The sequence below is a fragment of the Lissotriton vulgaris genome, chromosome 10, assembly GCF_964263255.1.
Source record: "Lissotriton vulgaris chromosome 10, aLisVul1.2, whole genome shotgun sequence".
NCBI lineage: Eukaryota > Metazoa > Chordata > Amphibia > Caudata > Salamandridae > Lissotriton > Lissotriton vulgaris.
Window position 1 is genome coordinate 14,506,017 of NC_141698.1, and position 21,922 is coordinate 14,527,938.

General features: G+C 46.4%; 1 protein-coding gene across 3 annotated transcripts in view; it reads left to right on the top strand.

The window, feature by feature from the left end:
• ABCD1 (ATP binding cassette subfamily D member 1) overlaps window positions 1-8,497 on the top strand; it is a 184,368-nt gene extending 175,871 nt beyond the window's left edge. The window contains exons 10-12 of one of the 3 annotated variants that reach the window (XR_015300636.1): window positions 1,316-1,933; window positions 5,456-7,366; window positions 7,428-8,497. Coding sequence is in view for 1 of the 3 variants with exons in the window: in XM_086940223.1 (XP_086796349.1) it covers window positions 1,316-1,544 (229 nt within the window). In the remaining 2 variants the exon portion in view is untranslated. Of the gene's footprint in view, window positions 1-1,315 lie in introns of all 3 variants that reach the window. The other 2 variants (XR_015300635.1, XM_086940223.1) reach the window with 2 other exon arrangements.
• Window positions 8,498-21,922: the final 13,425 nt, after the last annotated feature.

A 21,922-nucleotide genomic window follows, 5' to 3' on the forward strand; every position in this document is an offset into this window, starting at 1 on the left:
GAGCGCTCTCTATTCTGACCCCGCTCTGTCCTCCACCGTCCTTTCTTTCATCACTCTTATGATTCGGCTGCAGTGATTTTCTGACCTGTTGTGGGACATTTCATCTCTCTATGATTGCCCGCCACTTCTGTTGTGACAGTGTGCCCATGTGAGGGAAGCACAACGTTCTATAGGTGCTCCCAGATGCACCTAATGTTCAATAAAACTATTTTGAAGGCTGTAAGGTTGATATAGTATTTCTTTACCTAAACATGGCCAAGCATGTTGGTAGACCACCCATCATCTCTCAGCGATGGCCTCTGGAGGTAAATCTTTGTATGGTGGGCTTGATGCGGCCTCTAGGCTGGGCCCAAAGGGCAGGTCTGACTTTGATAAGGATTCCCCTGGAAGAGACCTAAGATTACAGGTACGCAATGTATCGTCTGCTTGCCTTGTCCCTTTGAACCGGAGTCCTGAGCTCTCAGAACAGACTCAGTGCTAAGAATAGCTGAGTCTGCCTCAAGCCGAAGGCAGGAGACCTGCCCTGCACGGCAGCATTATAAACCAGCCCTTCCTGCACCCCTGTGTAAGAACGTTTCAGGAAAGCTAACCCTATGTCACCATCTTTATTCGATTTCCATGCTTCCCACAATGCTTTTTAATTCCAGGGTGGAGGAGGATTCATGTTTGAAATATTTAGAATTTCATGAAATACCACATCGGCCATCACAGTTTCAACAGCATCTCCAAGCATATGTTAGGTGCCAGAGGCCCTAGGAAGCTACCAACCAACCCACCCACCCACCCCTGACCCACACTTAAGCCGGGGACATGGTGTTTCTGTACAGACTAGCCCTGACTTTGCTGAGACAAGACACACCATCTGTACCCGCCCCTGAGGCATCACTTATGTGTCCTCCTCTCTGATGTGGAGAAGACACATCCATTTCGCTTATGGTAATTAGCATTCACATAGGACATGTTGTGCCACCAGGATGGCCTTGCAGCGGTGCAGGGACCGGAACATTCCATTCTTGTTGTTTTTATTTAGTTCCTGTTCTTTGTATATATTTGTGTCCGTTCACTGAATGTATGTGTCTGGTCACTGAATGTATGTGTCTGGTCATAGTGTTTCTTTTGATATGTCGGTCTGTGTTACCTGTTCATCTGTTATTGACTCGTCCCAGCTTTCTACCACCGATCAGCATTGACTTCTGCTAGTCCTACTGCTGACTTGACGTGGTGCACACTGGTCTAAGCCGTCTCACTAACTGAAAGCTACGAGAGACCCTCTGTCATACTTTCTAACCACTGACCACTCTCTTGTCTCTTGCAGGAAGTACCACACACACCTGCTCCAGTTTGACGGGGAAGGTGGCTGGAAGTTTGAGAAGCTGGACAGCGCAGCCAGGGTCTCCCTGACTGAGGAGAAGCAGCGACTGGAGCAGCAGTTAGCGGGGGTCCCAGAGATGCAACAGCGCTTGGTGGAGCTGTGTCAGATCCTGGGGGACGACCCTGCGCTGGGCGCTGTAGAGGAGCATCCGACCACAGTCCCTGCCATTTGAACGCCATACTACCTAGGAAGCACAGACTAATGCAGCACCTGTGCCCAAGGTGGCAGGGAGGCCCCAGAAGCACTTTAGGAAGCTAGTGCAAGACATCTTGTAGATCTCCGTGGGGGCTAGCCATGTTCACTGAGTCCTACAGCAGTGGATCTAATCCCACAGTAGACGACCAACTGACAAGATGGTGGATGAGTCGAGGTATCCCGACCGCTATGACTCTGTTGTACAATTTATTCAGGCCCAGCCTCTCTGGCACCAGCAGGGTTTGTGCCTCTGGATACCATCTTCCTCGCACCCCGTTTAGTTCCTTTGTCATTCAACTGCCCCTTCTGACTTGCAATCGCTCGATCAGTCAAGCTTGCACATTCTAGAACAGGCTTCCTGTCGTCGTCACCTCCAAGCACCACAGACAAGCTTGTTTTCCTCTACCCATTCCCCTGCAGTGTGGGCCTGGCTGCAGGTTGTGGGGCTGAAAGCCACTAGCACAGGAGATTAACAATCACCAGCACCGCAGCATCTTGGTGCAGACTGGATGCAGCAGAATGCCCACCCAGTCAGACATGTTCAGGTAGCTGCCACGGATGGCTTTTATCTTAGTGTTGAGGTGCTGTGTTTTTGTAGAGACTTTATCGCACTTTTTGATGACTGGGCCAGCAGCAGCATTTCATGACGAAGGGGACAGAGTTGAAGGGGCTTTAACTGTTCTTGTACCAGTGGCAGCTGCAGTCTCTTCACAGCCCTAGCACAGGTTTGATTCCAAACACAACAGCAGCACCAAGATGTCTCCAGATTGAGACGTGTGAGAGCAGGTCTGTGGCTTTCATCTACCAGTGTCGCACTTTCAGGGTGGTAGACAGCACTGCGGGTCCAGGGTAACCTCTGATTCAGGAGTGTGTGAGCACTTGGTGAAAGAAGACTTTCCAGGTATAGGCCTGCATCTGCTACACTGTGGCATGCTGCCTGTATCCCTGGTGTCCCAGTTCTCAGCCTTTCTCCCAAGTGGCAAGTGAAGCCACTGAGCCCAGAGGCTGCCACCCGGAAGAAAACAAGGTGGAGAGGTGAGCGAAGTAATTATTGAGGCGACAGAGGACGTGGAAGAGCAGACACCACTGAAGAGTTTAGAAAAACAGCAACTTCTGTGGAGCTGGAAGAGAACGTGTGGAAGGAGCCCTATCTCCAGGAACACTGGGAGAGGTCCCTGCTGATCTCATTTAGCCCGTCCCCACCCCTCCCCACGACTTTGGACTCAGCACTTTCTATTTTTATATCATTCTTTAAAGTAGCCAGGTACCTTATTGTTCAGTCTTTCTAAGCCTTCATTGTTTTTTACAAAAAAGTATAGATTCATATATTTCTACACTTTAAAACATGCCACTGTGAAATAAGTCTTGATGGAGCAAAATGTCTGTGAACCTAGCATCCCAAAGTGACTGATTGGTGCCCACGGACAGCAGAGTTCTTGCATTGGTGCCCACGGACAGCAGAGTTCTTGCATTGGTGCCCACGGACAGCAGAGTTCTTGCATTGGTGCCCACGGACAGCAGAATGTTGCATTGTTGCCCAGGTAGAGTACTGTGATGGTGAAATGTCCATAGAGCGTGACGTAGGTAGAATCAATTGCCTGTCATTACACTCGTAGGCAAACTATTCTAGATACAAGTCCTGGAGCGAAGGGAATCCGGAGTCCGGTGAAGGCCCTGGCACTCAATTTGCCCGCACACTAACCTGTGAGAAATATAAGGCCGGGCCACCTTGGTCTGCATAGATCTTCATAGAATACCAGAGCCCTTCTTTCACTCCATGGGGTTACATCCTCTCTACCTCTGGCATGCAGGAGGTGCCTTAGGAGCAACACCTCAAGCAATGCACAAGGGGTGCCAACAGCACTGCCAGCTTACCTCCTCTCCACAGACCTGCATCGAAGGCCCCTAGTATCCCCTCTGGGCTCCCCGTTCACTGCTTACACTAAACAAGACTTATTTTGGGCACATAGTGTGCTGAGGTGTCCAACACAAGTTTGGTGTGTTCTCTGCACGTGAATGGTCTGATTAGGCCTCTTACACATAATAGGTGTCCATGTAGGATGTCACCTCCTTTACAATCTCTTCCATGCACCTATGCAGAAGGTCCCATGATTTCACCTGTGCTCGCTGACTCTTCCATGCTCCTGTATTCGTGGCCCTCCCTGCGCACCTGTATTCATGGCCCTCCCTGCGCACCTGTATTCATGGCCCTCCCTGCGCACCTATTCATGGCCCTCCCTGCGCTCCTGTATTCATGGCCCTCCCTGCGCTCCTGTATTCATGGCCCTCCCTGCGCACCTGTATTCATGGCCCTCCCTGCGCACCTGTATTTATGGCCCTCCCTGCGCACCTGTATTCATGGCCCTCCCTGCGCACCCGTACGTGTGGCCCTCCCTGCGCACCCGTACGTGTGGCCCTCCCTGCGCACCCGTACGTGTGGCCCTCCCTGCGCACCCGTACGTGTGGCCCTCCCTGCGCACCCGTACGTGTGGCCCTCCCTGTGCACCCATACTTGTGGTTCTCCCTGAGCACCAGTACGTGTGGTCCTGCCTGCACAAGTGGTCCTCCCTGCGCACGTGTACTCCTGGTCCTCCCTGCGCACATACACCGCTCCAAGCTCCTTGACAGGCTCTCACCTGGACTCCCGTACATCTGTATTTGTGTTAGTCAACCTCCAATAGGCTGGGCGTCATGCTGTGGCCCATTATCAGCTTCATTCCAAATAGCGTGTCGCTGTCTGATGGCCTTTACAGACCCTTTTTTCTGTAGCAAGCTTTAGATTATGTTGAGAGTCTGGGTTAAGTGTTCACTTGAACCTCTGAAGTGCCCCTCTCGCCTCCTGTCCTCAGAGAGTGGCTGCTTGGTCTATGGATCCGACAACAGCCTGGTCCCACTTCCCTGGCCTAGGGTCCATCTCCCCTTCACAGCTTCGAGTCATTCCTTGCCCCAGATCTCCTTTCAGTGGCATGGGAATATTTGAAACGGATGGTAAAGGTTCTACCCCATAACCATGACAGTCCTTTCAGATTCACAGTTTAGTCCCGTTCTGTCAAATGTGGATGATTATAAGAGCGGGTTGTGTCCTGCAGAAGGTAATATTTGATGCAAAGGGTCCTTCTAGATTCACACCCTTGAATATTAACGTGTTTGGAGCCCTGCTGATAGCAAGTGAGTGTTGAAAGAATTAGTAGTGACTCTGAGCAGGGTGTACATGCTGGAGAAGCTAAAGCTACTTATCGGTACCTGTGCTGCGCGGCATGAGATGATTCTCAAACTTTCAAGCCTGCATTTGTCCTTCTCTGCCCTCTCCAGTAGTGGGGAAATGTTTTAAACCAGTGGATCTGAGCAGGATGCAGGCTGGCGAGTGGCTATTCCTGCTCCATAACTTTCCCTCTCCTTTGCCCCATCACCATGAGGTTGAAGACTGCCTACGTGAGGTTGGAGGGTGCTTCCTGAATCCCTTCGGACGTCCTACCTCCTGTACGGCTCAGCCCTGCGGCTGTAGTGTGCTCCCCTTCTCTTGGTCGTCTCCCCACCCTTTGATCATGTCTGTGTATTGCTTGTAAGACATGCACAAAATCTGTACTTTTTTTACTAATCTCATTGTAATAATGGACTGTTTGTTGCTAATTTATTTAATTGTGTGAAGTATTAACTGATTATTATTGTGTTGGTATCCTTAGTGAACCCGGGAGAGGAGGAGCTGCTGTTCTCGGGCACCTCCCCAATGAGTTGGGGTCTCTTAAGACCTGGCTTGGTGTTCACATTTCATGGCTCGCATACTAGGCTCACCATTTGCTCCCCTCGTTGCTGCAGTGACCTGATGTACAATTCACCTAGAGGCTACTATTCTGCTAATGGTTGCCCCTTCGAAATTGTATGTCTCAGCGGCTCCTCCATTTTAAAACTGTCTCATTGAGCAGAGATGTCTCTACTGCACAGTTCCTGTGCTCAACTCCTCCTCTCCCTATGTAAATCTGAAAAGTAGAAGTACCTCTTTTTGTGTTCGCATTTTAACATTTTAGCTGTAACGCCTAGCACAACAGATTCTCTGATTCCATGGGTCTGCATACTCTTTGCACTTCGCCCTGCATGTTCTCTTGTTTTATGGTCTCCAAGTGCCCCTGGCTCTAGGAGCAGGGCAGTACTTCTGACTTTTACCCACTCTTGTCTTCCATTCTGCTCCATGAGCTGCACTTGTGCACCTTGCTCTATAACACAAGGGGCTACTGGAGTTTCTACCTGCCTGGGTCATGTTTCCTGCTTGTTAATCTTTTTCATTCCTCTAGAACAATTGGTTTTCATTTTCTGTATGTCAAAATATGCTCAGTTTGTTTGTGCAGTTACAAAACTACTCTTTAAAAAGTCTCTAAGATGTGTGCCACCTTCAAGTGAGGCAGAAGTTGGACTCTCCACTGGTCAGGCCTCCCCACCAGAGGCACCCCACAATCTGCTACAGATCGGGTTTTGTTCTAAACTTGGTTTGCTTACCACATCTCTCACTTGCCTTACATTGAAGTGGTTTCTATTAAACACCGGGTTCTAGAGCTCTGTGCCACCAGCTGGTGGAATCTTCTATCCGAACCTGCATGCCCAATGCTCGGATGCCCCTCTTTGGGCCATTGCACTTGTTTGTTGCGCATTTTTGTCCACCATTGTGACCCCCAGAATCCAGGCTTTCCCTGTGTTCATTTGCATCAGAGATCCTCCTTATATCATCCCTGTGTGGCTTTTGTCACGGTGTTCTTTAGCCCGATCCTGCTGCATGTGCACCAGAGATCCTCCTTGTATCGTCCTTGTGAGGCTTTTGTCCTGGTGTTCTTTAGCCCGATCCTGCTGAATGTGCACCAGAGATCCTCCTTGTATCATCCTTGTGAGGCTTTTGTCCTGGTGTTCTTTAGCCGGATCCTGCTGAATGTGCACCAGAGATCCTCCTTGTCAGAGATCCTCCTTGTATTGTCCTTGTGACGCTTTTGTCACGGTGTTCTTTAGCCCGATCCTGCTGAATGTGCACCAGAGATCCTCCTTGTATCATCCTTGTGAGGCTTTTGTCACGGTGTTCTTTAGCCCGATCCTGCTGCATGTGCACCAGAGATCCTCCTTGTATTGTCCTTGTGAGGCTTTTGTCACGGTGTTCTTTAGCCCGATCCTGCTGAATGTGCACCAGAGATCCTCCTTGTATTGTCCTTGTGAGGCTTTTGTCCCGGTGTTCTTTAGCCCGATCCTGCTGAATGTGCACCAGAGATCCTCCTTGTATTGTCCTTGTGAGGCTTTTGTCACGGTGTTCTTTAGCCCGATCCTGCTGAATGTGCACCAGAGATCCTCCTTGTATTGTCCTTGTGAGGCTTTTGTCCCGGTGTTCTTTAGCCCGATCCTGCTGAATGTGCACCAGAGATCCTCCTTGTATCATCCTTGTGAGGCTTTTGTCCTGGTGTTCTTTAGCCGGATCCTGCTGAATGTGCACCAGAGATCCTCCTTGTCAGAGATCCTCCTTGTATTGTCCTTGTGAGGCTTTTGTCCTGATGTTCTTTAGCCTGATCCTGATGAATTTGCACCAGAGATCCTCCTTGTATCATCCTTGTGAGGCTTTTGTCCTGGTGTTCTTTAGCCTGATCCTGATGAATTTGCACCAGAGATCCTCCTTGTATCATCCTTGTGAGGCTTTTGTCCTGGTGTTCTTTAGCCTGATCCTGATGAATTTGCACCAGAGATCCTCCTTGTATTGTCCTTGTGAGGCTTTTGTTACGGTGTTCTTTAGCCCGATCCTGCTGAATGTGCACCAGAGATCCTCCTTGTCTTGTCCCCGTGATGCTTTTGTCCCGGTGTTCTTTAGCCGGATCCTGCTGAATGTGCACTATAGATCGTCCTTGTGAGGCTTTTGTCCTGGTGTTGTTTTAGCCCAATCCTGCTGAATTTGCACGAGAGATCCTCCTTATATCATCCCTGTGTTCTTTAGCCCGATCCTGCTGAATGTGCACTAGAGATCCTCATTGTATCATCCTTGTCAGGCTTTAGTTCCTGTGTTCTTTAGCCCGATCCTGCTGAACTTGCACCAGAGATCCTCCTTATATCATCCCTGTGAGGCTTTTGTCCTGTGGTCTTTAGCCCGATCCTGCTGAATTTGCACCCTAGATCCTTCCTGTATTGTCCCTGTGAGGCTTTGTGCCAGTATTAACTGGATCCAGTTGAATTTGCACCCGAGGTCCACCTTCTGTTGCCACTGTGAGCCTGTCTGCCCACCTTCCACATTGTCAGAAGCGGGGTGCACTGAGCATGCATACGTTCTGCAGATACATGAACATGGCAACAGTCTCTGCTCAATAGTGAAAGGAGGCCAAACACTTCACAGCGGGATATCCCCGACCCAGGAGTTCACCCGGTAACTTGCCCCCAGCAAAAGGGAAGTTCAGAGAAATGATTGAGCTTGGCGGATCACTAGTTTTTGTACTTTGGTTTTAGACTTACCAGTTTACTAAGTAGGAGCGGAGAAGAGGGAATGGTTGCTTGCAAGAGGTAGGCCGACCTTTGACCTATGAACTGTCCCCCACTAGAGCACCGCTGATCCCGTAAGCAGGGATGTTATGGATTACTGTACGAGAAAGAACTCGTCACAAGATTTCCCGGTTGGGTACTCGTGTCTTATTACATGAAGGATATTTTTAGCAAGGTTTATCATTGTGATGCAGGTGAAAAGGTGGCCTGGCCTTTAAAGCACACCGGTCTAGCTAGGTCCAGGAGCGGCTGATGTCACCGAGACCTGCAAATCTCAACTATGCAAGAATACAAAGAAAGAAGTAGAAAAAAAGAGAACAATAAACAGTGCCTGAATTGTGAAAAGAAACAAATGTGAAAAGAAGCGCCGCGTGGCCTTAATGTTTCAAGTGCCTGTTTGTGAGTTCGTTACAAGTAAAGCTCGGCCGAGTTATTTTAGGCTCCTGTGTGTGCGTCAGTTATTTCTGGGTTTTAAAGTGTCTGTCTCACTCTTTGGTATCCTGGTGGAGTGGGCATCTGGGGAGTGATCTCATTGGTCTCGGTGCTGGGCAGGGGGGGCAGGAGGTCTGTGCAGGTCAGAAAGACGAAAACAAACTGATTACACACACACACACACACACACGCATTTTCACACACACTCATTCTCACACACACTCATTCTCACACACACTCATTCTCACACACACTCATTCTCACACACACACTCATTCTCACACACACACTCATTCTCACACACACTCATTCTCACACACACTCATTCTCACACACACTCATTCTCACACACACTCATTCTCACACACACTCATTCTCACACACTCATTCTCACACACACTCATTCTCACACACACTCATTCTCACACACTCATTCACTCACACACACTCATTCACTCACACACACTCATTCACTCACACTCATTCATTCACTCACACACACACACTCATTCACTCACACACACTCATTCACTCACACGCGCACACACTCATTCACTCACACACGCACACACTCATTCACTCACTCGCACACTCATTCACTCACTCGCACACTCATTCACTCACACACACTCATTCACACACACACACTCATTCACACACACACACTCATTCACTCACACACACTCATTCACTCACACACACTCATTCACTCACACACACTCATTCACTCACACACACTCATTCACTCACACACTCACTCACACTCACACACACACACATTCACTCACACACACTCATTCACTCGCACACACTCATTCACTCGCACACACACTCATTCACTCGCACACACACTCATTCACTCGCACACACACTCATTCACTCGCACACACACTCATTCACTCACACACACACTCATTCACTCACACACACACTCATTCACTCACACACACACTCATTCACTCACACACACACTCATTCACTCACACACACTCATTCACTCACACACACTCATTCACTCACACACACTCATTCACTCACTCACTCTCTCGCACTCACACAGTCCTGGGTACCTTTTTTCTTGTGCAATATTAAGAGTAACCAGTCTGTATCACCTGGGGGACATCTCACTCTTTCCCACCAATAATTCCCCGTCTCCCCCTATATTCACATTCTGTAGTGCAGGGGTCACCCACAAAGTGGCTCCTGCCTCAAAGGGCGTGTTGCGTGTACTCTCCCCATCACAGGCCCTTTGTATGTGCTCAACTTGCTCCATAGCTGAAAAGTCAACATACATTTTGATGAAAACGCCATTTCATCTATGTCCTCAATTGCACCCCCAAAATACAACAACCAAGGAGGCAATGCCCCCCCCTTCCCCCCCTTCCCCCCCCCCCCCCCCCCCCCCAGCTCTGAGCTCTTTTCTGGCTGTGCAAGGCCTGCAATGCACGTCTTAACCACTGGGAATGATTTCTTGAGATACTTTCCATTCCTCCATCTTTTACACGTTTGGGACACTACTTAAGGGGGCAAGACCAGCTGTCACAATGCGCAGTCCAACTTGGGCTGGTAGGCCATGTCCCGTAAGGGTGGGAGGCCGAGTCGAGGCTGATTAGCTAGTGGTTGAACCAGTCTGTAACTGTGAACTCTAAACAAGGAGTGCAACAAGGTAAAGGAATTCCCAGGGTTCAGAAGAAGTAACGCTTGCTTCTCCATTCGTTATGCCTTGGTGGTCTCTGTGTAAGGGTCTACCTCAGCCCTCTGTGACCAGCAGGGCTGGTTTCTTCTGAGCAGCCCTAGGCCCAGGGTTCAGAAGAATTCACGCTTGTGTCTCCATTCGTTACGCCTTGGTGGTCTCTATGTAAGGCTCTAGGTTTCTTCTGTGCAGCCCTAGGTCAGGCCCTCATTAAGTAAGGCTGCAGGAAATCTGAACAAATGTGCAGTTATTCTTTTTATTCAATAGTGCACTGAAGCACTTGAAGTGCATTGGAGCAACTCGTGTGCATAAAAAAGCTTCTTTTGTGATAGATGTGTAAATCCTGAGTACGGGGCACCACCTGGCAGTGTAAACAAGAAAATCATTCAGCAGTATATTTGACTGCGTAGAACTCAAGTGGTGACAACAACCCCAGGGTGTGTCTCAAAATGGTGATTACTAAGACTGCAAGTTTTGAGACTGCAGAACCTTGGTAGCTCCTCTCCGCCTCGCAGATCTAGAGTTTGGCATCTAAAGAGCGTGGGACTCCAGCTCAAAGAACTCTGTGACCAAAGGTGGTCACCTTTAAAAGGTAGGGCTAGTTCTTTCAGAGAAGAGCCGCGTGAGGGAAAGATTGCAGCAGCAGCAGGTTTTCTCATAAACACGGGATGTAAACCGGGGCCTGGAATAACACGTCTGGCCAGCACAGGGGCAGGACACCTGCAGTAAAAGGGCACATCAAGGTTTTACTCCACCCTCATCCTGTGGGAATAAAACACTGTGCAGAACTTGTAATGTCTAAATATGTGGGCATCCAACTTTAGGCACAAACTCAGTAAACATAGGGCCTCAACACCATATCTGGAATCAACCGGTACTGGATAACTACTCCGCCCGGGACCTGCATGAAAGCATGAGGGCATCAACATTAGGTATCGGTCTCATCACCTTAGGCCAGGGGGATGACCATCTCATAAGGTAAGTAGGCACCTTGTATGCAATAAAACCTTAGGCATACACATTACGGTGTGACATTAGACATTTAACCATAAGCATATCTACCCTGGCGTATTATTCTTGAGCAATACCATGGGCCTCCAACACATTGCGCACCTCACCAGTGCGTACATTAGGCTCACTTAGGCAGGTAAATAACATCCGCAGGGGCCCACAACCTTATTTGTATAACAGCCTGGAATCAGCGTAGGATCACCTAACAGGCGGGAAACATCAATATACATTGGCATCAGTAACGGTAGTAACCGGTCACAACCAATCAAACATTTCCTATAACCTGGTCACTGGGCAGGCATAAACATTTCATTAGGGCAAACATAAATATCTTTTCGGGCGACTAACACTTCCCTAGAGGGGCAGTCGGCCTCAGCAGTATAACGCATGGGGATGCCCACCATTAACAGGGGCATTAACACTAGGCCATAAGCACACTGGGCGCGAAACCATCGGCCTGAACATCAATCCAGCAGTAACCTAAGTCCTGGCCCTAGCTCTTGGGCTTTTAATGATTCCTTGGGGGACCCAGGGGCACAGCATTGACAACCAGACTACACCAGTTCGCACTTCAGGCTGTTGTCCAGTTCAGGGTATGTTTACCATCCAAGGTCTCTAATGTTCCAAGTCATGGGGGGGGGGGGGGGGGAGCGGCGGGCGGCGGACACCGACCCTGTGCCCTGTTGCCCTCTCCACCCCCTCACACAGTTTGAATAGGGCCCCACTCACAGGGCAGTCTTGGTCACAGCACTCTGGGGACACAAGCAGTCTTCTGCAGGCCAGCGCTTCCAGGCACACAGCGCAAGGGGGGGGGGGGGGGGTGGACAGTCCCAGTAACACGTCCAGGGGTCCCAGGGTAACCCTTCTCACCTCCTGGGGGGTCCAGTCCACAACACTCCTTCCCTTCTCGGCGCTTCTTGGTGCAGCGCTTGCGTAGCGCAGGGTCCCGCAGCTCCAGGGACCTAGGGGGGCCCTCCTTCCCCAGGGGACAGAGCAGTAGCACTACTGGGCCAGGTCAGCAGGTAGTGGGGGCATCATCAAAGCAGGGTGGTAGGCTTTCACCATCCCCACTGCAGCGTGGCCCTCCTCCCACACGGCAGCCTGAACTCCTGAAGTGGGGCTTCACAAGCCCTTGGGACAGTAGGGGGTTCCTAGATGGGTGCAGAGCCCAGCACACAGGTCCAAGTGGTGGTATCCCCTTGCAGCAGGTCCCCTCGCGTTCCTGCCCCAGCTCTGTCTCTGCTCATCACATCTCTACTGCTCTCCCTGTACCAGAAAGGCTGGAAGCTTCTAGAAGGTCCCTCAAAATGCTGGGTACCAGACAACTAGACCGCTAACCCACCTCAGACAAGCGAACTAGTTCTAACTGGCTCAGGGGGAGGAGTAGAGCACCCTGGGTGCCAGGCTTTCCCTCCAAATGCAGGGGTGGCTGGGTACCTAACAACTAGACTGCTAACCTCCTACAGTCAGGTGGCACAACGCACAGCCATGGCAGCCATTTTAAAAACACAACATTTTACCAGGGTTCATTCTACAATGGGGGAAATTGACAAGTGCTCACACCATTGCATGACATTACATTTTTAAAACAGGGTAACTCCTACCACACATGGCCTATACAGGTTTACTACCATGGGGGAGACATCCTAGTCAAGGGGGTCAAAAGCAAAACATTTCAGGGGAGAAGGCCAAGTCCAACAGGAGATCCCGCTGTGGAATGGGTAGTTATACAATAGATCAGTAGCACCCGCTGTGGAATGGATAGTTACACAGTACGTCAGTAGCATCCAGCTGTGGACAATAGGTCAGTAGCACCAGCTGTGGAATGGGTAGTTACACAGTAGATCAGTAGCACCCGCTGTGGAATGGGTAGTTACATAGAACATTAGTAGCACCAGCTGTGGAATGGGTAGTTACACAGTACATTAGAAGCACCAGCTGTGGAGTGGGTAGTTACACAGTACGTCAGTAGCATCCAGCTGTGGACAATAGGTCAGTAGCACCAGCTGTGGAATGGGTAGTTACACAGTACGTCAGTTGCATCCAGCTGTGGACAATAGGTCAGTAGTACCTGCTGTGGAATGGGTAGTTACACAGTAGATCAGTAGCACCCGCTGTGGAAGGGGTAGTTACACAGAACATTAGTAGCACCTGCTGTGGAATGGGTAGTTACACAGTAGATCAGTAGCACCAGCTGTGGAATGGGACGTTACACCGTACGTCAGTAGCATCCAGCTGTGGACAATAGGTCAGTAGCACCTGCTGTGGAATGGGTAGTTACACAGTAGATCAGTTTCACCCGCTGTGGAATGGGTAGTTACACAGTACGTCAGTTGCATCCAGCTGTGGACAATAGGTCAGTAGCACCCGATGTGGAATGGGTAGTTACACAGTAGATCAGTAGCACCCGCTGTGGAAGGGGTAGTTACACAGAACATTAGTAGCACCTGCTGTGGAATGGGTAGTTACACAGTAGATCAGTAGCACCAGCTGTGGAATGGGACGTTACACCGTACGTCAGTAGCATCCAGCTGTGGACAATAGGTCAGTAGCACCTGCTGTGGAATGGGTAGTTACACAGTAGATCAGTTTCACCCGCTGTGGAATGGGTAGTTACACAGTACGTCAGTAGCATCCCGCTGTTGACAATAGATCAGTTTCACCCGCTGTGCAATGGGTAGTAACTCAATAGATCAGTAGCACCCACTGTGCAATGGGTAGTTACACAATAGATCAGTAGCATCTGCTGTGGAATGAGTAGTTATACAATAGACTAGTAGCACCCGCTGTGGAATGGGTAGGTACACAGTAGATCAGTAGCACCCGCTGTAGAATGGGTAGTTACACAATAGATCAGAGGCACCCCGCTGTGGAATGGGTAGTTACACAGTACCTTAGTAGCACCAGCTGTGGAATGGGTAGTTACACAGTACGTCAGTAGCATCCAGCTGTGGACAATAGGTCAGTAGCACCTGCTGTGGAATGGGTAGTTACACAGTAGATCAGTAGCACCCGCTGTGGAAGGGGTAGTTACACAGAACATTAGTAGCACCAGCTGTGGAATGGGACGTTACACAGTACGTCAGTAGCATCCAGCTGTGGACAATAGGTCAGTAGCACCTGCTGTGGAATGGGTAGTTACACAGTAGATCAGTTTCACCCGCTGTGGACAATAGGTCAGTAGCACCTGCTGTGGAATGGGTAGTTACACAGTAGATCAGTTTCACCCGCTGTGGAATGGGTAGTTACACAGTACGTCAGTAGCATCCCGCTGTTGACAATAGATCAGTTTCACCCGCTGTGCAATGGGTAGTAACTCAATAGATCAGTAGCACCCACTGTGCAATGGGTAGTTACACAATAGATCAGTAGCATCTGCTGTGGAATGAGTAGTTATACAATAGACTAGTAGCACCCGCTGTGGAATGGGTAGGTACACAGTAGATCAGTAGCACCCGCTGTAGAATGGGTAGTTACACAATAGATCAGTAGCACCTGCTGTGGAATGGGTAGTTACACAGTACGTCAGTAGCATCCAGCTGTGGACAATAGGTCAGTAGCACCTGCTGTGCAATGGGTAGTTACACAATAGATCAGTAGCACCCACTGTGCAATGGGTTGTTGCACAGTACATCAGTAGCACCCACTGTGCAATGGTTAGTTACACAGTACATTAGAAGCACCAGCTGTGGAATGGGACGTTACACCGTACGTCAGTAGCATCCAGCTGTTGACAATAGATCAGTAGCACCCGTAGCGGAATGGGTAGTGACACAGTAGATCAGTAGCACCCGCTGTGGAATGGGTAGTTACACAATAGATCAGTAGCACCCGATGTGGAATGGGTAGTTACACAATAGATCAGTAGCACCCGCTGTGGAATAGGTAGTTACACTATAGATCATTAGCACCCGCTGCGGAATGAGTGGTTCAGTAGTTCGACTGCAACAGAAAGTTGGTAGCGCCCAGTTGAATAGCATGACACTTACTACAAAACAGCAGAAACAAGCACTGTGTAAGTCCCACTCGGACCACATGTAAGGACCACTCTGGTGACCAGAAAGTTTCTCTTGTGTACTGAGCTCTGCAACTCCTGCATCCAAAATGTGGTAAAATCATTTCCCCAACATCTTTGTTAAAATTCCTTTTTTCTGAATATCTTTCACAGTATCCTTTTATTTATTTTTTTAACTGTCCTCTTTCTATTTTTTTTTGTTAATATAAATACGTGTCCACCTCCGCTTAACATCTTTTTATCTAAATTACCTGGATTAAAACCGGGTTTTTTTTTACGTTTAGCTACATTGCAATAGCCTAGCAGAATTTTGACATATTTTTCTCTCTATTAATCTTACTTGTGATTGTAGTACCCTTCTTAACCTCACTGTGCCGCCATAACCTTTATCCATCCACAATGCTCAACAAACATCCTTTCAAATACATGATATTTCTAAAGAAGCTATTGCAAACTTTTAAATATGTAACAACTTTTGTAAACATGGCTTATTAGTTGCACGGCCTACTTCACTAACAGCGGATACATCTAATTCATGAACTACATTGTTTAATTAGAAAAAAATTATTTAGCAAAATGTAATTTTCTATTCCTCAGAGTGTAGTGTTTAAGTCGGTCTAAATGTTAAAGTAGTGAAAGTTATTGTAAAAGATTTGGCATATAATTTGTAGCAAAAGGTGCTTTAATAAAAAACAACTGGTATATGCGTTCTGGGAAACTGGAAGAAACATGACTGAGGACAGGGTGACATGATACTTTTACCCAGTGACCATCCCAAAATAAAATCTCAAAATATCCTTCCCAGAAGGTCCCTTTTCCACAAAGACACAAAGTGGGGCTTTTGATCTGATTTCAGTATAAAATTACTCCCACAGTTTGTGAAAATTGGCCAGTTCTTACACCAGTTAACAAAACAAATAGGCAAACCCATAGATCAGTCATAGCATCATTCAGCGTTGATGTTGTACGTGCTTGTTTTAGCTCTTATTGCAATGAAAGCTTAATCCAGTGGGTATCAGATACACCTCCTGGGTACGGCTATTCTTATATTATTTAGTCATGCCACCCATGTGTATAAAATTATTTCGAATAAAACATGAGAGGTAGCCTTATGGGTAGAGCGGTCGACCTCGAAGCTGGGGAACCGGATTCGAGTCTCAGCAACGGTGCTCAACCTCCTGTGATTCTGGGTAAATCACTTAGGGCCATATGTATGAAAAAAAGGAGTTTTGAGATTCTCAAATTACGATTTTTAGGGAATCGCAATTAGAGAATCGCAAAATAAATGCAATGTATGTAGGATTTGCTAAATATTTTGCAAATCCTAAATATTCCTTATTTGTGAATTGCAAATTGAGATTCGCAAATAAGGAATACCTTCACATTCATTCCTATGGGCTAGAAGGCCCATAGGAATGAATGGGAAGACATTCTCAATTTGCGAGTACCAATAGGAGAATCGCAAATTGAGAATGCAATTTCATGGTTGCAGGGGTGTCAATAGGACACAATTTTGCACCCCTGAAATAAGCATGTGTGCACATGTGGCGCACATACATGCCCTAAGGGCAGGTATTTGTGCCACATGGCACTTTGAAAAATGCAAAAAAGTGCATTTTTCGAAGAAATCGCAAATTACCACAACCTGAAGTTGGTGGTAGTTTGCGATTCCTTAAGCCAAAATCACACAACTTGGTGGCTTCCTACATTGCATTTAAGGAATCATAATTTGGGATTCCTTAAATGCATTCACAAAATAGGGAATCGCAAATTTTGCAATTCCTTATTTTGAGAGTGGGTTTTTGTGTGCTAGATTGTACACTGCCTAACTTGCGATCGCAAACGATGAAATTCTGCGAATTTCAGCGTTTGCAATTTGGCTTCATACATATGGCCCCTAATTTCCCTGTGTCTAACAAAAATTAATGTGTTCTTCTGTAACAAAACTGGTGCTCGTGTAAAGTGCTCTGATACCCGATGTCTCGTTCACGCTATATAAATCGCTTAAAAAAACAAACGTACCCCATTAATCCTATAGATTGAGGATGATACTGGTACATTGGTCATAAAGAATGTGAACAAATGTGAGGGGTCAGAAAGTGCCTCACGTTAGCACCCACCACAGAGCTGCTGGTAGGTACTCACCAGTGTGCTCAGTTTGTCATCATCGCGATACCAAAGAGGATGATAGACAGATGGACAGAGCGTTAGAGCAAATCAAACACTCACCCCCAGTCAACTGATCTGGGTTTGATCCATCATCATTATTTAGCCAACTCAGCCACCCCAGTTCAGACATGGCCATATGCAAATCAGTCTGACCCTGTGCCTCATGGGAACAGTCCAGACCGAACTGCCAAGCCATGTCTTCCCTGGACCGGAAACAAGCATCCTGGGACCGGTGACGGATTCATAATCCTCATCAGCCAGGCTATCTTGAATCCAGTGGCCAAGTGAGCAAGGGACTCACGTCTGAGCATACCCTGCCAACTTAGGGCAAACAAAGCGATACCAAAGGGGGTGATGGATAAATGTCAGGTGGGTCAGAAAGTGCCTCACGTAAGCAACCACCATAGAGCTGCTGGTAGGTACCCACCAGTGTGCTCACTTTGTCATCATCGGCACTTTCATGACAAGAAAATATAAATGTGACCTAACTCAAAAAAGTGTGAGAATTTAACTCCTAAATGAGAAAGGTGTAACAAATAATGGTGTGAACTATCTACCATCTCTACCCAGTAACGTGTATCAGTCAACTGCACTCCCCATTAAAATAGGTTGTGAACACCTATCATATGTATTTAATGTTTGTCTAGTGTTCACATCCAGTTTTTAAAAATTGCATTTTTAGGCCATTTTAAGCTGAATGGCCGACCTGTTTCACTGCCTTAGAGTTTTGTAGCGATGTCATCAAGGCATGGGGATGCATGTCCACCTCAAAAATACTGGACCCGCAGTGGCTGATAAAAACAGAGAGAAGGAAAGGTAATGCCAAAGATGAACGTTTATAAAAGAAAACACATTTGGGGGGGCCCCACGTGTTGACAACACTCGTAAATTGTGTCATATTAAAAGAAATAAGCCATAGTTACCGGATGGCTGCCAGGTGGACGCCTACCAGCAATTCACGATACCCTAACAAAAATTCAAAACTGGCTATCACACAACCACCTAAAACTTAACCAAGATAAGACGGAAATCCTTCTCCTCGCTAACGACGGACGAACCCACCAGATCCAAGAATGGATGAAGCTTATGGACTCCCTAAACTTCTACCGTACCCTGACCGGCCCCACCCGGGAGGGCCTTCCCCTCTCACAACTTTAAATGGCAGGAAAACGCCTGCCGCTGTCAGTAAATATGGGCACATCAATGTTAACCATGTTGGTCGGCCAGAGTATAGAGAATGAAATATGAGGACCAAACATCCATCGGCCTCTCAATTAAAAAGGCGTGTGTACCCATATTTTGCACCAAATCAACCAATTTATCCATCGATTTACAATCTGGCATGAGGGTCTTCTCAAATTTTGGCCGAGATCTTTTTTGAAAAACCAGAGAAGGAAAAGGACCCGTACATCCACACACTCATCCGTTTTCGAGACTCACTGGGCATAAGCGCTTGGCTACTCGAGTCGTTGGTGGTCATTCATTACCCTTTAGCTTAGCCTGCAGGGGCGCTTGCTCGGACGAGGTCAGGTAACACCTCTACTGCCTTTATATGGAGTGAAGTTATAGAGGTGAAATACCGGTATAGAGACAAAATATCGACTCCAAAATATCGACTGGACATAATATCGAGTTTTAAATATAGACTGGACAAAATATCGACTGGACATAATATCGACTACAAAAATATCGTTTTTCAGGTAAGTGAAGTAATATCGACTGTATAAAATATAGATAGCAAAAATATCGATTTTTTAATAATATATAATATTTTATAGTGTATTTTTATGTAATAATGTGTGAATAGTGTGTATTAATGTTATAAAATATTTTATTAAATGAATTTTGTTTTTATAATAATTGCGTAATGTAATTCTGTAGCGGGTTGTGGGTTTATAGGGGAATAGGGTGGGAAGTAATTGAATAATAATTAATTAATATATGTTTGTTAATATTTTTAATTAATAATTAATTGATAATTAATTAATATTAATTAGTTAATTAATTAATATAATTTTGAACATATTTTGTATTAGTAAATAATTGTTAATTAATTAATTGTAATTAGTTAATTACATTAATTAGAGTACATTTTTAATATATATAATTTTGTGTTATTTTTAAGTAATTAATTTGGAAAAAATAATATTAATTATTAAAATAATTACAGCTAATGTTCTAATATATTTACTTTATTGTTATTGTTAATTAATAATTAATTGGTAATTAAATAATATTGATACATTTTGGGTAAAGGAGCATTTTTAGGGTTCAGGGTCAGTTTTCAGTTTTTGGGTAAAGGGGCATTTTTAGGGTTCAGGGTCAGTTTTCAGTTTTAGGGTAAAGGGGTATTTTTAGGGTTCAGGGTCAGTTTTCAGTTCATGGGTTAAGGGGTATTTTTAGGGTTCAGGGTCAGTTTTCATTTCATGGGTAAAGGGGTATTTTTAGGGTTCAGGGTCAGTTTTCAGTTCATGGGTAAAGGGGTATTTTTAGGGTTCAGGGTCAGTTTTCAGTTCATAAGTAAAGGGGTATTTTTAGGGTTCAGGGTCAGTTTTCAGTTCATGGGTAAAGGGGTTTTTTTAGGGTTCAGGGTCAGTTTTCAGTTTTTGGGTAAAGGGTAAGCATGAGCGAATTTTGCGGATCTCGCGTTCGCGAATTTTGCGGATTTGCGGATTCGCAATCCGCAAAATCCGCGAATTCCCGCGAATTTGCGGATTTTTTTTTTTTTTGTGTTCGCCCGTGTTTCTGCCAGTTCGCGAGGGTTTTGTACACTTTCGCAAATTGCGAACTTACCTGTCGGGTCGCAAGTTTCGCGAACTTGTTGTTTCTACGTGTCCAGCCTGTTTGGGACACTCTTCTTCATCACTGCCACTCTCTGTCACCACTGCCACTCTCTGACTACTCATGCCACCCTCTGGCCCACCCATGCCACCCTCTGTTTCATCACCACACCCTCTGGTTGTCCAGTGTACATTATTTTCGGCAAAGCAAAGCACACCTTCCCTGCCTCAAGTGACCTGAATTAATTTGGGGCTGATTCATGTGTCACAGAATATTTTTTTAGCTGGCACCTGCTTCCTTAGTGCGCCCTGATTAGTGATCTTTTGCACTTGCTAAGTGCTTTCATTGTTGCAAAATTAGTTACAACACCTGCCCTGCCCCAACTGACAATAATGAATTAGGGGCTGATTAATGGATTTTAACTTCCAGCCTGGCTCCTGCTTGTCTCCCTTAGCTGTAATTCAGGACCTTTGTGGCATATGTGTAACTATTCTGAGGTTCAGAGCAGGGTCACATACTAGTTTCAACTGGCAACTGAACTCTGGAGGGGCCCCTCAGGAAGCACTCCAGGAAATGGCTACTAATGATGAGCCTGAACTTTTGAACCTGGTAAGTAGTTACTTTCAGTTTTGCTAAAATCGTATTTCTGCAATTTTGCACTTATTCGCGGGGCGCGAACTCACGCGAACAGTGCGAGCAGTGCGAGCAAAATCCGCTGCTCGCGGATTTGCGGATTTTGCGGGAAATTCGCAAATCTCGCGGATTGCGGATTTCCCGAAAATCCGCAAAATCCGCGAGCGGAACGGATTTTCCGCCCACGCCTAGTAAAGGGGTATTTTTAGGGTTCAGGGTCAGTTTTGGGTTTTTGGGTAAAGGGGTATTTTTAGGGTTCAGGGTCAGTTTTCAGTTTTTGGGTAAAGGGGCATTTTTAGGGTTCAGGGTCAGTTTTCAGTTTTTGGGTAAAGGGGTATTTTTAGGGTTCAGGGTCAGTTTTGGGTTTTTGGGTAAAGGGGTATTTTTCAGTTTTGGGTTTTTGGGTAAAGGGGTATTTTTAGCGTTCAGGGTCAGTTTTGGGTTTTTGGGTAAAGGGGTATTTTTAGGGTTCAGGGTCAACAAATAAGATTGTAAAAAATTATTTTTATTATTTTCATTTATTATTTAATTATTATAATTTAATTTAAGTCGTTTTAAGTATATTTTAGTAATTAAAATTTAATATTAATTTAATTTAACACTGTTTTTAATAAAGTCGATATTTTTTACATCTATATTATTGTTAACGATATTTTGTACTCGATATTTTTGTACTTACCTGTTTGTAGATACAAACTCGATATTTTGACTGTCGATATTTTGTCCACGATATTTTGGCAAGTCAATATTTTGTCCCTCGATATTATTTCAGTGATCCGAAATACCGCCACTGCCTTTACATGGAGCGAAGTTATAGAGGTGAAATACAGCCACTGCCTTGATATGGAGCGGAGTTATAGAGGTGAAATACCGCCACTGCCTTTACATGGAGCGAAGTTATAGAGGTGAAATACAGCCACTGCCTTTATATGGAGCAGTTATAGAGGTGAAATACCGCCACTGTCTTTATATGGAGCAGAGTTATAGAGGTAAAATACTGCCACTGGATTTATATGGAGTGGAGTTTTAGAGGTGAAATACCGCTACTGCCTTTATATGGAGCGGAGTTATAGAGGTGAAATACAGCCACTGCCTTTATATGGAGCAGTTATAGAGGTGAAATACCGCC